Genomic DNA, 19,032 nt, shown 5'->3' with positions numbered 1-19,032 from the left:
AACTGATGGATGGATTGGATTGGATCTCCAGACCTGTATTGCATACGCGTGTGGGCTTGTCTAAGCTCATGGACAACGATCAGAAATTTCAACACGAGAAAACATATAGGCATGGCTAAGATAAACTGTTCGTGGTGTTTCCAACCGTGGGCCCTCCACAGGCAGGACCAACTAGATGGACGGTCTGCCCCCTGCCACGTGTAAAACGTTGGGCGGCGACAAAACGTCCCTTGAAGATACAGAGTCTGGCCTCGGCATCTAATCCAATCTAATCATGCTTTTGACGAACACCTTATGACATTCCATTCTCCCGCATCTACGTCATCCAAAGAGGCTTCCCATTCACTGCCTTTGTTTTCCTCGATCTACAAGCTATATGGGACATCACTACTCTCGTGCGCTTCACCACCATTTTCATGACGGCGATATCTCCTCCACTAATGTGTAAGGTCATCTTGACCATCCAAATTCAGCTGCACGTTGTAATGAAGCATAGCTCAAAAGTTATACTGATCAAGCAACCCTAACCATACAATTTCCGGGTAACAAATTAACGGTTAAAAGTAAACAAGATGAGTAGCCCCATCAAACAGGAAAAATCAGATAGTTACGAATCATCTTCTAAAAATCCGATATCTGTTTACGCCATTCACAATCTGGTCAGCGATTTGAACGGTCTGGATACCGATAGAACTATCCCATGCATACAGTGGATGCGTCATCACCATTCCTTGGTAGTCAAATATCACAGGGCACTGGAGAGCCAACCGTGGATCACGGTGGACCGTTGGATGGGACAGTCCACCCTGTCCACTTGGCATGTACCTAAATCTCATGGTTTTGACGATTCCAAGTTCTGGTCACGTGCAATGGACGGTGGATTCCTGTCCAATCGTCTCTGGTGAGGCCTACTTCGGAGCCGCAGCATATACATTTGCAGCCCAACGCGGATTAGGTAGTGTTGCCAACACCACCCTCAGCGGTGGTGTGGTGATGTGTTGGGCGCTGTGGGGCCCACCGTGATGTATGTGTTTTAAATCCAATCTGTCCATCCGTTTTTTTCAGCTCATTTTGGGCATGAAAAACAAAAACAAAGCAGATCCGAAGCTCAAGTGGACCACACCACAAGAAACAGTGAAGATAATGACACCTATCCAAAACTTTTGTGGCCACAATGAGTTTTTAACGGTGGGCCTTCAATCACCACGGTTTCCTGTGTTGTCCACTTAGCTTTGTAAATGAACTGGCAAAACATGACTGCATGAATATAAAACACATACATCAAGGTGGGCCCCACAGCACCTAACACACCGCTGCCCTGATCCGCGTTCCAACAAGGTAAATGATATTGATGGTGGGCCCCTCATAAACAAGAGTGGTGCTATCATTAAAGGAAAATAAAATAAAATCAATTACCTGCCATCGTGAGAGATTCCTTGAGATAGTGAGGAACGCAGAATGTGCATGGGTTGTTGGTTTGGACAAGCAAGATCCATTGTTCAATGATCCAGATCATCGGTTCATTGGACCCGCAGCTGATGAAGCATGGACCACGAATCTCCCAGAGTAGAAGACCCTATAACCGTTCTTCACCGTCTATTTTACAGCCTAGAAAGTGAAACATCTGAATCACCGTATTGAGGAGATTTCATGGGTCATGATCCATAATAGCAGGCCATCAAACCAACAGCTCAGATCACGGGATCATGGGCTCCACCTGTATAAACTGACAATTTGAGAACACTATGCAAATCCTTGGATTGGGAGGATCAAATGATTCTCCATTTCTTTTACAAGCTCCGAAGACTTGCACTTTCAGCATTGTCAAACAGCATCCGATGCATTCAAAGAAGCTTGCATCATACAAAAATAAAAGTGGGCCAAATAAGGGAACAAAAACATTGTACTTTTACCAAAAATCAATGAAAGAATAACAAAAGGAAGGAATTACATTCTTTAAAAGAAAAGGAAAAAGAAAATAGAATTAAAAAAGGCCTGCTTACAGCCAATAATGACAAAATCATTTACCAAGACGTATTCAATCATAGAAGACCATACATCTTAATCTAAATGTGCCACTTGTTCAACATCAAACAGATATGATGACCTACTCTGGTGGGCCAAAGCCCAAAAACTACTGATTAGTAGTAAATATCCAACTGGCTTTTTTTGCCTGATGAATGCAAACCTGACTAATTATTGGGTCCTGCTCATTAGCATCTGTACAGCTTGCTGATGTGCTGGATTCCGTACATTTGGTACCCAGGTCATTGGTCCAAACCATCAATTAGATGCATCCTGGTGTGAGATGAGGGATGCCTTCAAGATCTTCCCGATTAGAAATTTTAATCCTGTAATCAATGCGCTAAAAATAGAGAAAAATACAGCAGTGCCTTAAAATCAATAGAAAATAGATCAATATGTAGGGTTAGGATGTTATGATCTAGGATTTTTTTATCATCTTTAATAGCTGGTGAGGCTCATCGTATTGACAGTTTGGATCATAAATCATGTCTCAGATGGATTGAGTCCTGCACATCAGCGAATTATAAATTTACTGATGAAGAAGACCTTATAATTGCCTAGAAGAACAATTACTCGGTTTTGGTTTACTGTCCATGTACAGGTTGCGATGGATGGTTAACATCTCCGGAACAATAAACCAAAGTGGGGTCCATTGGACGAACATCCAGATCCAAAACATATGCATCAAGCCTTTTATACCATTTGTTGTTTCTCAAATACAACTGCACAGAAAAACCCTTAAATCTTTTAAACACAAATACCAAAGAATGGGGCGATCAACAACTGAGGACTGCTAGCTCCAAACGCCTATGGATGCAGCACGCGTCGAGTGCATCAGACATCGGAACCATGCATAAGGTGGTCCCCCATTGTGAATATGACCATGTGAGGAAAGATCATAGGCACACTCAACGGGCTGGCAACACCTATAAGAAAAAGACTCACAGTCAAGAAATACAACCTATCTGATGATGGGACAATCCTAATTTATGTCTATGTTAATCTTTGGGCCCACCTCATGCACTGATCACAGACATCCCAAAAAATAGACAGGTTGGCATGTGTGCCCAGTGCAAAAGGTGCATAGGGAAATTCAACAAGTCACTAGTAAATTCAGAGAAATGAGTCTTGCGTTGTTGTGTGGAGAACATATATGTAATCTTGTATTTATCATAGCATATCTACTGATTTTATGACCTTTTCATTGGTTAAGAAGTTTTGTGCATCCTTTTGTTTTTTGGATGATAAAAAAAGAAATTCAACAAACCGTGTCTACACTCGACTCATGTCTCGATACTCTAACCACCCACACCAACCCACCTTATTTGATTAGATTGGTCCTTAAAGGAGAAGGAAACAAAAGAGAAGATTCCATCATTAGCTGAAGAGAGAAAAGTACATACATATGGCTTTCAAGTACAAACAAGCATAAATTCTTCAAAACCACCACTATATATATATATATATATATATATATATATATATATATATATATATATTTATATATATATATATATATATATATATATATATATATATATATATCAACCAGAAAAAGCAAATATATCAAACGTTGGCTACATCTCAATGCAATGTGGATATTAGCATTGGGTTTCTCGCTCATACCAGTAACTCTCTTCCTCCCCCCGTGCAGGCTATTGACCCGTTTGGTTGCCAAGCTTCAGCAGCTCTGCGAAGCGGTGACTGGTATAAGATCTGCATTTCCAGGAGCATGGTCTATTCTAGCAAGCCTTCAGTCCATAACTTTCAGAGTGCACAGTACAGAAATCTTGGGAAATGTCCGTCAAGCTATGTACATGTGAGTTACATGCATTAATCTGGGTGTTCTACACATGTATATAAATTTAGAGCTCGTTTCCATCCTCTCTTGGAGTGAGATTTTGGATCTCTCTTGCTGCTAGGATCTGATCTCTGACACATTTTCTTCTTTTTTCTCTTCATCAGGGCCTAGTTTGGGCAAAGAGAATATTTGGTGGAGGCATACTTGTAATGGATTCTCCTCTCTTTTTTCCTTTCTGAATGATGATTTTTTGTTACCATGCTTAGCAGATCTTCACCATTTCTCAAAGCAGAAAGTGAAGTTCATGGAGTGAAGTGGTCAACTTCCATTGAGGGGAAACCTGACTGCGCTATTCTCAATCCTCTTAGGATATTCTTTGCTGTCTCTCTCTCCTGCAGCAATGGGAATGATGATTGCTTGACGAAGGAAGAGTAATAAAATTATTCCAAATTCTTTTCTGTAGAAAAGTGTCATCATATTTCTTCTAGATGAATGTTTGTATTCTGGGCCAGACTGGTGTGCCTTTTCCATGATATTAAATGATGGTGCCCCATCCTCTTGTACTTGTGGCATACATTATGCCAATCCAGACCATCTAAATTTTGAACCTCATTATAGATGGACCACAGTTTGCAAATCACACTGATTGATCTTAACCATCCAACTGGTGCCTATCAAATGGATGTTAACAAAGAATATCGCCAACAGGCTAAATTAGATGGTTGAGGCTATCAGAGCGTTGTGATTTTAGAGCAATGTTCTATCCAAGATAGAACCCACAATTTTCACAGTCCAGATTGTTGTACGAGTATGCCACGAGTACGGTGGATGAGCCAGCAGCCCATCACCATTTACTGTAGCGTGGTCAACTCACATAGTCACACCAATATCCAGCCCTTGTATTCCTTGATAACATGTATCATGAAATACATTCTTAAAGTTCAGTGAAAATTAAGAAAAATCGGCAAGATGGATAGCCAATCTTTTTAATATTTTTTTTTAATGCAAAGAAAGGAAAGGTCAGTGAACTAACTGGGCCCGTATAATCCAAAAGCCTAGTGCAATACACCTCCGCTTCCTCAAATCTTTTCTCAGCTTTGCAGTAGTCAGCAAGAAAAAGCAGAGCTTCAATCATATTAGGCCCCTCCCTCTCTTCCGCTTCCATCCTTTCCAAATCCTTCTTGTAGTAAAATGCTGCCTGTTCAGAGAACCCGAGTTCGCTGTGCAGCTTTGCTAGCTGGTGGAGCGCTATCCCTTCTCTGTCATTACAGGTTGCAGCCCTTTTGTAGCACTTTATTGCCTCCTCAAGCATATGAAGTTGCTCGGACTGATAGCACTGGGCCATGGCATTCCATATCCGGGCATCAGTTGGCTGCAAATATGCAGCTCTCCGGAAGTAATAAAGTGCATAAAAGGGCATGACCATCATCTCGTATGTCTGCCCCAGCCCATACCAGGCACGATAATCCCGTGGATTTATATCGACGGCCCGGCGATATGCATCAACTGCAGCTGGGGTGTTCTTCATCTCCACATACTCATGACCCATCAATGTCCAAGCCGATAGATATTTTCTGTTGAGTTTCAACGCCCTCCTAAAATACAAGACGGATTTCTCATGCTGCCCTTTCAAACTGTAATAATTCCCAATGATGCAACAAGACTCAGGCCGATATTTATCGGTCAAAAATACCCTGTGGGCTAGGTAACTCAGAGCAGAGAAACACTCCTTCGCATACAGCACATTTGAGTATATATCCATGGAGTCCACACGATAAGGGTCGTTTCTTAGAAGTTCTTCAAAGAGGAGTTCCGCTTCATCAAGTTCCCGTAAGCTATACTGAGCCGTTGCAATCTGAGCCTGAATGTAGTCGCTGAAACGGAAAATCCCCTGTAAATATTCATATTTTGACAAAGCATCACTGTACATCTTGAGCTCTTGATATACACTCCCTAGGAAGAAGTCTTTCATCCAGTGGTTCTTGAGGTTAAGGTTGTTTAATACATCGAGGGTGGTGCATAGAGACTGAAGCTCTGACCATGCACTCCAGTTCCAAGGATAGCTGTTCACAGATTCCACAAGGACAGTCCGGGCGAGATCTTCACTGCCTTTCTCTCGTAATACAACGCCATACAAGTACAAGCCGAAGGAGTCAATGGCACCACTTTTGCGGAGTGCTGATAACTCCCGTTCAAGAGAAACGAGTTCATTGTTCACAGTGTCACTCTTGCCCAAGGATCCATCGAGTTCTATCATCTCCTCCTCTTTCCGCTTTTCTCCAGCCTTCATTGAGAAGCAGAAACAGAGAATTATTCAAAGACAGATTACTGCCAAAGGAACCACCTTTGAAGCTCTGAGATGAGCTGAGTGTTGAGTTAAATGCAATATCATTTCTAGTAATTGATTTACAAAATGATAGCTAAGTAACTTTATTGATAAGAGAAAAGTTACATAAGGCAGAAAAGGCCAGATGCAGAGAAGAAAAAGAACCCAGCCCATTATTCAAATCACATGAAAAAAATTATAGGCTAAAAAGTTTGTGACTTTTTAAGTAACATGAGTGACTAACATTAGATTAAATGGCAGATGCTTTCATAACGAAATGTAATTGCGAGGAGAGGGTTCTCTCTTGTTTGAGATTGGATTGGGATGTTGGGAAGCTCTTTGTAGTTGTTATTTTGTTTTCTTTCAATTGTATTTGGCACTGCCTCAGCACTTTTTCTTCAATGAAAGTTCTTGTTAATTTTTCAAAAACTAAAAATAAAAATAGATTAGAGACATTCATAGCCTCCAAGAACCATGTAAGGAACCAGGTCCATCTAGGAATCAGGGATAGCGTGATTTTTTGGGTGGAAGGGCAACCCACCAAAGTAATTAGGCAAGCCTCTTCCAGGGCTGAAGCTTGAGGACTCCAGTATATTTGATGTAATTAGATCACTTTCAACTAGGCTAAACATTTCATTTACTTATGTAAAGAGGGAAGCTAATGAGGTTGTTCACGATTCAGGAAGGGCAGGGGCATATCACTGGTTTTGTGCATGATGAGATGGACTCATTCCCTATGGTTGTGGCACATGAGACTAATGTGAAACTTGAAGATATGCTTTCAAGAGTTGGGCTCTTCACAGTAATTGCATTTCTTGTATGAAGAGAAGCATCCCTTCTGTATCTCTTTCATGGCAGGTTGCAGGTCAATTTTTTTCATTACCAATCAACTAACTATTTCTGGAAAGACCAGGAACACGACTTCTTAATGATCACTTCCCTATCAAAGAAGCATATGTTTAGAGTTTGTCTTTAGCTTGTTTGAAAGCTATGGCTGGTGTCAAACTTCTCCTCTTGTATACAAACAACGCATAGTACATTGGTTTGGGAATGTAAATGGCTGTAGTTTCTCTCATTTCCTATGGTTGCAGGTTGTGGCACGTGGGAGTAATGTGAACCTTGAAGATATGCTTTGAAGGGTTGGGCTCTTCACAATAATTGCATTTCTTGTATAAAGAGAATCATCCCTTCTGTATCTCTTTCATGGCAGGTTGCAGGTCATTTTTTTTTGCTAACAACTCAACTTATTATTTCTGGAAAGACCAGGAACATGACTTCTTGATGATTCCCTACCAAGGAAGTGTATGTTTAGAGTTTGTCTTTGGCTTGTTCGAAAGCTATGGCTGGTGTCAAACTCCTCTTGTACACAAACAACACATAGTACATTGATTCGGGAATGTAAATGGCTGTAGTTTCTAAGATAAGAAGAAAGTCAGGCTCCAAGCATTTTCACTTATGGCTACTAGTGGCCAGACAGGTGCTGACTCATATTCTCAATCATCCAAGTAGCACCTTTTTGTTGCTAATGCAAATTTTGATCAACAAGGGAAACAGACATTAAGCGTCTTTTTGCATGCGGCATGGCCCATATTGATCCGGGTAGTATGGCCTTGCTGATTTTGTTTTGAGCGGGACACACCAGAAAAGGATGAGAAAACAGTACCCTTTTAATATGTTTCCCACTTGTACTGAGGATGTTTTGGACAAAGCAAACCGAATAGTTTTGGATTCAAATCTTTTTAAGATGAAAATCTGGCTTCACCCCACGCCCAAATAAACAATTCGGCAAGTGCATATAGCAACTAATGGACTCAAAAGCAAATATGCTAGAATCTTCAACAATTTAGCCAATAAAATTGGTTTCAGTTTGGAAATTTTCTAAGCTTTACCCAAGCAATTAATGAATATCCATTTTCTAGCAATTTTTTGGCTATTGACTGGATGGTTACAATCATTTGAGTGGTGTGATTTTTTCTTGGTGGTTCATTAATTGTGGGTTGAACTTGATGGAAAGGTTCGAATCAATTGATTGGATTGTCCATGTGTCCCTATGCAACCTTTTGTTCTTGAAGCAATTGTTCTTGTCTCATTTTACATGGCCCGATTTGAGTGAGGCCCACCAGGTCAATAGTCTTGATCAGGGAGCCATGAATTCTAGTTATAGCATCTAACTATATAATCTAGCACTATTATACAATGATTCTCCTCTTTTGAATCTGTTTTTATGACCCATTTGATGATTGGTTTAGCCTATTAATCAGTTTAAATATTCATCTAAATGGGCTTAACAAAATAGCATATTTTGTGCCAAGATTTCTTCTATGATTATAACATTTTGGAACGATTTCCTACTCTAAACTTTCTTTAGTGTGAATATACAACTTCTTACATGTAACTAATTTACAAGTTATCCAAACACAAAAACCAACTTATTTGTAAGTGACTTCCAGCTTACATTCAGACAGGATAACATGTAAGTGACTTACATGTAAGTAACTTACAACTTAAAGAACTTACGGGCATCTAAACAGGCCCCAAGGGACTTGCTTGTAAGTCACTTGCACTTATGTAACTTACAAACATCCAAACAACCCCTAAGAGTCCAACCTAAAAATGTCACCTAGCAATTCGAAGTAAAAAACGGTGGGAAAAAAAAGTTAGTGTGCCAAATCCTTGTAACGAAATATGTCCCATCACTAATGGAAATTGGAATGAACCATATCTGCGTCGCCCCATATTTGGTGGACATCCAAACACACCCTAAAAGACTCATCTGTCTAATGTAATGACACAATCCATGAAATGCCAATGCATGTACAAACCCACCTATTGGAAAGAAAGAAAACTAATCAGGAGGAAACACAAGTTCACAATTCAAGCATTTATAAATTAATTAATTAATTTTTTATTTTTTTAGAAAAAAAAAAAAGGCATGCTGACAATGACCAAAACCCATATCATGAATTCCAAACTCATTGCTCCCCGTGATTAAGTGAAACCCACAATTCTAACTAATAGGAATTAAAGGATACATGACCACAGTATGTGCTGGTTATCAATGCCGACAAACTAGGCCAATACTCCGGCAATCCAAACCATTGTTCTGTTGCGTCCCATTGTTGGTCAACCATGACCGAGAAGCCTCCCAGATTGGAAGATCCCAGCCACCACTCTATGGACTTCTTTCAGTTGAATGTGGACGATTGCTGTAATTCTCTTCTTAACAGTCTATCGGTAGTAGACTTTCTAGGCATGATCCATCATCAATAGCAGGACACAACAGACCACTGTCTGGATGATTAAAAAAATCACAGGCCCCCACTTCTCAGAGTTGAAGGCCGGAGTAAACTGCGCAAAGCCTCAGATCTCATCGCTTTCAATTCCCGAGAAAGAAATAACAAGGGAGATCGATCGAACCAGATAGAGAGCGTAGCAGCGCAAGAAGATGGCCTTCTTCCCGATCTGATCGCGGAGGACGTGAGCGGCCCGTCGATACTCCCGACAGTCAAAGTACGACTTGGCAAGGAGAAAGTAGTCAATCTCGACGTCATCCTGTTCTTCTTCGAGGACGGGGGTGCCAATGTAGGAGACGCCTGCTAGAGGGGTGGATGCGATGTCAGCAGGGCGGAATCTGCGGTGGCGGGTACTGGAGGTGGTTCTGCCGCTGCTGCGGTGGAGTCGGGTCTGGTGGTGGTGGTGGTGGGAATTGGTGACTTTTGCCGGGTCTTGCTCGATTCCGACCAGCTGTTCTGCTGCCCTGTGATAAAATAAAATAATAGAGAGTTTGAATGAAGGAGATCAAGTATTAGAGATGGAAGGGACTGAGATGGAATAAGAGGAAGAAGATGGGGGGTAAAATGGGAAAACCATTTGGAAGCTGAGTAGAGGCAGCGATCTCCGAGCTGACGGATCGCTGTACGGAGCTCGCTTCTGTAGCTTTCCCTCGTGCTAGTAGAAGAAGCCATTTGCTGCTGCTGCTCTCTCTCTCTCTCTCTCTCTCTCTCTGTGGAAAGCGGAAAATAGAAAATTGAAATCCAGGGTTTCGCTAACGTACGCCGTGAGTTCCCGGCCCGCAGTAGCTGGATTTCAAAAGCGCCGCGTCGAATTTCGAACCCGTTTACCAGCTGCTTCGGGTTCGATCGGCTCTCCGTATTAGGCCCTTTGGGACGGGTCTTAGACTCTCGGTAGGGTACGAAGTATTTTTTAGCTTGATTGCAACCGGTGTTTTAAATATCAATGATATCGCATGATATATTCCGCGAGGTATCTTGTATCTTACATATGCGACGTGAAATGTGCAAGTAGTTTGATCTGGTGAGCATTTTGTAATTTTTGACTTTTTATATATAAAAATTATATTAAACCAATATTGAATTGTTAAAAATTTATAATTTTTTAGATTTTGTATGAAAAATCATGGACGGAAAGCTTCAATTTTAAGATTTTATGGATATGAGTCAAATTGTGAAAAAAATTTTAAAAAAATTAAAATTTCTCATTTCCTACATATCAATTGCAATCTTTGAGTTCAAATATAAATTAAAACATGTATATAACTTGATTTAGTAATTTTTATTTTTCTTTTGAATGTATTGTTTGTGTTTTCATATGCATTTTTATATTTATAAATTATATGAATTGATTTGGAATATACTCACATCAATTTAATTAGACATTACATATATTAAGACTTTATACAAATAAAACCTATTATATGCATTTGTATTGATGTCTTATTTTTAATAATCATTGAAATTTCATTAAAATTTTTGACTAATTTCATAATGTTCCTCTATATTTCCGATGACAACAATACATTACGTGATACAACTTATATATCACATGCAATGATTGACACATATCCATATCCTAAGGGTACGATACGTAACGCGATACTAATATTTTGAATGTGGTTGCAATGACATGGATGTGTCAAAATAGCTCATCTGTGTGTGATCTAATCCATTCAAATGGGGTCATTAATGTAAATGCTCTTATTTGACGTGGACTGGTGAACTCGGCAAGGATTTGAGGTCAATCCAAGTCCTAAAAAATGAGACCCTATTCATGGTGATATCGGCAAAAATTGATTGATATTTTTAATTTTTCAACATTTTCGTTGATAAAATCAAGACAGGCTTTATGAAAAGGAAAAATTATTTTTCTACATATCGGAAATATGAAAAAACCTTAAAAAAAATAAAATTCGAGATCATGGATTTATGGGATTTTGTTGAAGAATAGTAATCTTGTTGGGATTTTCCCTCCTCAAATTGCTATTTTAGCATAAAGAATCATCATTTTCGTGGAGAAGGGAGAAGATTATTCAGATATTTATTTTAAGGTTTAAAATAAGTCACGAGTTTCATTTCTCTTTTCCCCTTTGTTTAGGGGAGTGAATTATGTGACACCCTTTAGCCAAGATGTGTGGCCCTTACCATGGGGCCACCCTTGATGTATGTATTCTTTATCCACGCTGTCCATTAGTTTTTCATTATCATTTTAGGGCATTATCCAAAAACTAGATCAGATCCAATTATTAGGTGGACCATACCATTTAGGAAACAGTAATGATTACCAGTTATTGGACCACAAAAGTTTTGGATCACGCTTATATATGTTTTTTTTCCTTCATCCAAGCTTATATGACATTGTCATAGATCATGGAATAAACACTACGGAAACATCAAGGTGCTTTCCTAAGAAGTTTTAACTGGTAGGGAGTTCAAACAACACTGTTTCCTATGGTATGGTCCACTCAATAATCAAGTATTCTTCATACTCTGGATAATGACGTAGAATAATCTGAATAAATGTATGGATGGTGTGGATACAAAGTACATTAATCACGGTGCAATCCACAATAATGGCCACATCTCGAGCATGTTCGGTCTCACCCAATCTGCTAACAGACCTTTGGACGTGCAATGTTGACTCGGTGGGTCCACCTCAATGCATGTGTTGTGTATCTAGGCTATTCATTTGTTTTGTCATGTCATTTTATGACAATGACATTGGCCAAATAATAAAGTAGATCTAAATGTCATGTGGACCATGCCGTGAAAAAAAAAGTTCTACCATTAAAAACTTCCTCAGGTCTATTGTAATGTTTATTTGCCATTCATAAGGTCAAGTAGACTTGGAAGAAGGGAAACACAAATAAGTTCATATAGACCTGAACAAAGAAAGACACAAATATTAGCTTGATTCAAAACTTTTGTGGCCTTAAACAAAGTTTTAATGGTCAATGGCAGTTGTTTTCTTGATGTATGGTCAATGGTCCACTTGAGATTTGGATTTGCTTCGTTTTTCAGCCCATGCACTACCATAAGCTAGCGAAATGGATGGAAAACGTGGATATACAATATACATGTTGAAGTGGGCCCATGGCTAGGTTGCATGCACATCACTAGTTGACGGGGCAATGTAGAGTTAGGGGTGTACATCGAGTTGAACTGAGTCGAGCTGGCCTCAGCTCGACTCGGCTCGGCCAGTAGCTGACCCCAGCTCGAACTTGGCTCGGCTCCGCTCGGTCCTCAAGCTTGACTAGCCAGCTCAGCTGGTTCCGTTAGCAACTCAAGCCAGTTGGAGCCGAGTTCGTCTGTGTAGCATTTTCACAAAGACATGGACTGCATCTTCAAAATCTCACTATATGTAAAACAACAGCAGTGGTTTTACATGTATTTTATCAAACACCTTTTAAGCAACATAAAAATCAAGAAAAAATAGTATTTGTTTCATATACGTACCTTCCTTGCCACAAGCCACACTTCGCTGAGTCATTTCATCAAACACTTGGTGAGCAACATCAATATCAAAGTAACCAAGTCACCGAACTTGTTCGATCCAAGTTCGATTCAAGTTAGGTTCGATCCAAGTCAAGTCGAGCTGGGGCCAGCTCGAACTCATTTTCGAGCTCAAAAAATCAGCTCGATTTGGCTCAAACTCAACTTCGAACCGAGTCAAATTGAGCTTTTTCGAGTCAAGTCGAGCGAGCTAACCGAGCTAGCTCGGTTCATGTACACCCCTATGTAAAGTAGCGTAAGCCTTTTGCATGAACTTCCTGGGATATAAAGTTAGGTGGGGCATGGGGCCCACCATGATGTTAGACAGAATCCACCCATTGATCAAGAAATGGCCCTAAAAAAGTTGGCTGTTCCAAAACTCAAGTGTGCCGCACCATCGGAAAAAGTGGGTTAGCCATTTGCCTATTGTTGAAACCCTCCTAGCTCCACCATGATGTTTATATGCTATCTAAACCGTTGGCAGGGTCATTCCTATGATGAATTTAAAACACATTAATGTTAGCTTGGTGTAAAACTTTTGTGGCCTGGTAATGTTTCAAGGTGGATGTCTAATTTCATTGTTTCTTATTGTGTGGCCCACTTGAATTTTGGATCTACCTCATTTCTTATATAATGTCCTAACATGATATGGAAAAAAGATGAATAAGATAGATTTCTCACAAATATCATGGTAGGCCTCACCTAGTTTCTCGTGCTTTCAGCAATTTGCGTCCTACTTAATTTAGGTTAGTGGAGAATCATGCCGGATGGGCACTTATAAATTATAAATGTGACACCTCACGTATAAAATATATTGATTTAAATTGTAGACATTAGCATCCATCTTTAACTAAGTTACAAGCTCAAGACCGCCTGGTCGAACAATCATAACCTATGATATGTGGATGATTGTTTATAAAAATAAGATCATTATATATATTTTTTAAAATTTTAACAATTCAATTTGCATTTACTGATCTAATACTTAACTTTGGATTTATAATATAACTATACCAGGTGATATAATTAGGATGGTTTAATTTGCTACTTGTGTGCATGTGTGCAATTTCTAACTACTTGCATATAAAATCTCCCTTTTAATATTTTTAAAACAAAATTAAATTTATTTTTTGAGAATTAATAAATTATTTATTTATTTCTTTAAATGTTTAACATCCTGAAAAATCGGCACCTGAGTACATAGACTCTGATTTCGAGTTCTCGAGTGTTAACTTAATAAAATGTACATAAGTCCTCATTTAGATTCACATTCATTTCACAGGCAAATAATCAGAGTAATGCATTTCAACTTAGTGGAACCAAAGCAAGGTAGAGAAAGTAAGATCTAAAAATTTAGAGCTAACACCCAAAAGTGGTGATCACCCATGTGAAAATTATACAAATCACAATAATTGCAATAGAAACAAAAGAACAACTACCAATTGGGAAGAAGTTAGAGATTTACTGGACACCCTGAGTGCACCACCGACTGGCTCTATTTTTGAATTATCTACATATGCCAAATGGGATGCGTCAAGCGCCAACATAGTGAATAGATATCTTCGAGATTGTTACTTGGGGACATTTTAGTGATTATCATGTTCATAATGAATACATATTCATATACCCAAACATGTTATCTTTAACACATAGATACTAAGCAGTTACACATGTTATTAACACAACTAAGTGCAAGTAATGATGACATAGCAAGCAAACGATTTCGTAATCTAATTAGTAAGTATATTAATGTTATGATGAAATGATGCATGCTCCTTACAATCCAGCACTCCCTCACAAACGACTTTCACGCCTATTTCGCAAATGACAACATTCCATCACAAGTGACTTATGCACCTATTTCGTAATTCCCAACACTCCCTCACAAGCGACTCCAATACCAAATCGCAACATATCCTAAGATATGCATGATTATCCAAGTTATTATTAGTTCCAGTTCATACAGCAGGTTAACGAAGCCAGGATACGGCCATTATGTCACAAGTCATTATCCGGATCGCGTGACTCGTGGAGGCATGTAACAGCTTCTCATTAGTGTCCCTTAATCCAGATGAAGGTATCAATAAGGTACTGGTTGTCACCCAATACCGGATATGAACCATCAATTCAGAGGTGTGGACTTGTCACTCAAAAGTAAATCAATACAAGGGAAATGACTCGTCACCCAATTTTATTCACACCCGGTCATTCGAGCGATACTTTGGCACGAAACCATCGGCCAGATAATTTGATGGGGGTCATTCGAACAACATTTTATCACCTCTATCAGTGCTCAATGGTCAATATGGGGAGACTCGTTACCCCATCATAGGTTAACAAGTCGAATATGGTGTCCCATACCACTATGCTTGGCTCATGAGTCTTTGAGGATCGTAACACACTAATAGTTATGAGTAGATTAATTCAATGGTAATGGTGGTATCCCATATTCTATTAAATATTATAAAATCACCAAGCACGAAAATAATCGAGCTTGCATTAGACTGATGCGATCGACTACGAATGACCCTGGGCAAACCGGCATTGGATGTAAAGCATCACATGTAGCTCCGACTACTGTCGATCATTTGTGTTCAACTTCGGTCAGCCGTATAAGCCTAGGATAACCACCCTAAAGCAGGCTATCCGCGCATTTAAATAATTTACAGAGCTCGATCCACCACCACAACAATTCAATCATATTAGTATTTTAAATCATTTAACATCAAAGCATTATAATATAAAGACTTTCATGTCATTTAAGTGTTTCATCAAGCATGTTATCAAACAAATAGAAAACAAACACATTTATTTATTCTAAAATGCCAAGTAGAAGCTTGATAGTAGATCTTCACCTTTGAATTGAAATCATTGATTCAGATGCAACCCTAACATTGAGAATTTGGAAAAAACACACCAAACCTAAAATAAAGTACATGACTATCATTAATGATGTGGATTTAATCTTAATTAAACATTAAATAACGTATTATGGGTTAATTAACTCGATTAGAATGGTCCTTCAACTCAGTTCGACAAATCGGGACCCGAAATCAATACACAATCGAAATCCAAATGGAGTTGAGACCGACTACGACTCCTGCAAGAGTATAAACCACTCCAATCAATTGTTGGGACCCCAAATCTTAACATGAACAAACCCTAGAGTTAGGCTTTTAGGGGAAAACAATGATTCCTAAATTAAATAGAATAATATATGTAGGATACATGTAATTCATCACTAGGGAACTTAAATTGGAAGGTGGGATGCAAATCTTACCTCCAATCGTGAGTGGAATTGGATTCGGTGGAAGAAACGGTACTTCAAGGATTTTTCGTCGAGAGGAATCCGATGAAAGTAATACCAAGAACCCCTTTCTCACTCTCACTCTCACTCTCACTCTCATTCTCATTCTCTTCCTCTTTCTCTCTTCCTATCTTCCTATCTTCCCCTCTTTCTCTCTTTCTCTCATTTTCTATGGTGAATTCGGATAGGGCAAGAGATGCTCCCAAAATCCTTATTTATAACACCAAAATTGGTGCAAATGGCCCTAGGGGCTAAGTTTTTACTATACTAGCCATAGAGGAGTGTGTTACTACCCTTTGCAGGCCACTACGGGGCATATGGGTTAATACCCACTGTAGGATAGTTAGCCCTGGTGATGATCTACGCATAGACACAATCGGCCAGCCATTTGGGCGCATCGATCGACAGGTATAATTAGAAGTCAGTTTGACGGTCATTGACCATTGATCAAGTCTGCGACTATACGGATTTATGTAGGACACTACTTTAGGTTGTTGCCCTAATTTTGGTCATAATCTAACGGTCCGAAAGCCACAACTTGGGCAAAAACTGAACGTAAATAAGTGACTTAACTTATTGGTTAATTTTATGAATATTCACACAACTCATGCACTGACATTGAAAGTCTAAGTTTAGTAATTCGAGGCACGATTTCGGCTCTATGTCTTGAGGTGGACGTCAAGCCCACTAAGATGAATGTATTTCTATAGTCTCGGGTTTAGTGGCCATTAACGAGCGGTTTAGAGCTTGTTTGGATAATTATGGTGTTTTCTTGAATGAATGAGTAACGAGATTTCTTGTGTACAGTTATAAGGGTTTGGATTATCTAAGTTCATAGTGTAGCATATTCGTAACTAGCGAAAATAGCGATTCGATCATAATTACCATAAACCATTGATTCTTAGGCTAAAAGAATAAGTGAGTTAGTTTAGTTTGTTAATTAAGATCCGACCCCTAATTATCTCGGCTTTTGGTAGGTCTTTATTTAGTTACAGTTATCTTGATTAGTTAGTGATAAGTCAGCTAGATTTGAGCTATATGTGAACAAATCACATGGCTAAACTCAATATTTAAGTGATCGAGTGGATTCGTTGGCTTCTTATGGTTAATTAATCGAATTTGTGCAGTTCTTTGCTGCTACTACCTGTTTATAGGCTAATATCGAGTGTTAATGGTCAGTAAGTTACAACATAAATTAATTATAATGAAAAATTTTAAGAATTTTTAGAAATCCAAAATAGTAAAAATCTGAAAAGTTATAAAATGGGATGCATTTTGTTATATGACGAGGATAGGCTAGCTAAAATGGGCCCATTAAAATCCATAAGGGGCTATTAAAAAAAATTAAAAATTAAATTGTTTAATTTTTAATTTTAATTTATTTTTAAATATTTGTGAAAATAAAATAATAATTTAACAAAAAACTAAAATTTTATTTGTATGGATTATGTAATGAAGGGTTGGATTGATGAGTACATTTGAGGTTGGATGGATTGGTGGGTGGGATGGATGAATGGATTGGATAGTTGGATGATAGGTTATAAATTTATTATGTATGCATTCTTTTTCTTTTTTTGTACTTTTTTTCCCCCTTAAATATATAAAAATCATATATTTAGATATCTCTATTTTTTTTCCAGCATTTCTAATCATCAATAATATTATTCACAATAACAATATTTTTTTCTTTATCTCTTGTCAACAAAACTTGTAGTGCTATTGACAACTCAAGCATTACACCCCACTACTATTATGATCTAATACTTGAATCTGAACACAAGATAACTTCGAGTAATGTCCGACTTGAAATAGAGACCAGTAGGGGTAGTTGGAAATGACTTTGATGAGTTACATATCATGCCAGGGCTGAAAATGGATCAGGACCCGAAAGACTCGATCAGCTCAGGTCCAAGTGCTCAAGGGCTCAACTATTGATGGACATAGTTTCCATCTTGTGCAAGCTAGTCCAACGTTTCATTGATCCAGACCATTGGAATGCCGGTACACACGACATCAATGAAATCTATGCCACATGTGTCTACAAAATTGGAGGATCCTGGACACCAGTTTTGCTCCCTTTTAAGTTGATTTGTGTACGGTTGATCTCTTTCGCTAGCTAGATATCATTTGCAGGCCACAAATCAAAACATTAGATCTTAACTTCCAGTAGTTTTTGGGTCAAGGTGAACACAAGCCCTAACTAACCAATGGTCTAGATTACTGAAACTTTAGTTGTAATGCCAATCTTGAATATCAAAGGATCTTGTACTTTTCTTGTTATACTCGGGCCCATGGTTCCATGATCCGCACCATTCATCAAGTCAGCCCTCTGTAGAGCTGGGCATCGAGTCGAGTCGTACTGAGTTAGGGCTGACCCAACTCGATCTGGTTTTAAAATATGGTTGACTTGAACTTGACCCGACTCGGTATCGAGTCCAGCATGCTTGATCCCATCTAAGTCCCATAAGCCCTGGACTGATTCGGACCGAGTCCGAACCGGTCAAAAGTACCAAGTCAAGTCGAGTTGGCACCCAGTCGGATCAAGCGATGACGAAGGGAGGGAGGGAGTGGAGAGGAGAGAGAGATGGTTGTTGGTGGCTGCCGGATTTGAAAGAGGAGGAGGAGGAGGAGGGTGGTGATGGTGGTGGGTGGCTGCCGGATTTGAAAGAGGAGGATGAGGGAGGGAGAGAGAGAGTTTGGGTTAGGATCGGTGTTCGGTGTGGCGGGTAGGTTTAAAGATACTTAAAAACTAAAGTTATATGTATATTAGTATATATATACCCGAATC

The 19,032-nt window shown here is 39.1% G+C and overlaps 1 protein-coding gene and 1 long non-coding RNA gene across 2 annotated transcripts; one reads left to right on the top strand and one right to left on the bottom strand.

Moving 5' to 3' along the window:
• Nucleotides 1–3,563: 3,563 nt before the first annotated feature.
• LOC131232542 (uncharacterized) lies at nucleotides 3,564–4,389 on the top strand. Its single transcript, XR_009164881.1, has 2 exons — nucleotides 3,564–3,844; nucleotides 3,991–4,389. It is a non-coding gene; the product is annotated as an uncharacterized LOC131232542 (long non-coding RNA).
• On the bottom strand, nucleotides 3,843–10,236 carry LOC131232541 (anaphase-promoting complex subunit 8). The gene is made up of 4 exons (XM_058228845.1): nucleotides 10,020–10,236; nucleotides 9,570–9,909; nucleotides 4,860–6,110; nucleotides 3,843–4,218 (listed from the first exon to the last, which is right to left on the bottom strand). The coding sequence occupies exons 1-4, from the start codon at nucleotides 10,115–10,117 to the stop codon at nucleotides 4,129–4,131; spliced, it is 1,779 nt and encodes a 592-aa protein (XP_058084828.1). The 5' UTR covers nucleotides 10,118–10,236; the 3' UTR covers nucleotides 3,843–4,128.
• Between the last annotated feature and the right edge of the window lie 8,796 nt (nucleotides 10,237–19,032).

Source organism: Magnolia sinica, chromosome 18, assembly GCF_029962835.1.
Source record: "Magnolia sinica isolate HGM2019 chromosome 18, MsV1, whole genome shotgun sequence".
Taxonomy (NCBI): Eukaryota; Viridiplantae; Streptophyta; class Magnoliopsida; order Magnoliales; family Magnoliaceae; genus Magnolia; species Magnolia sinica.
Note: the sequence above shows the minus strand (reverse complement) of the source record. Positions and strands in the feature narration are given on the sequence as shown.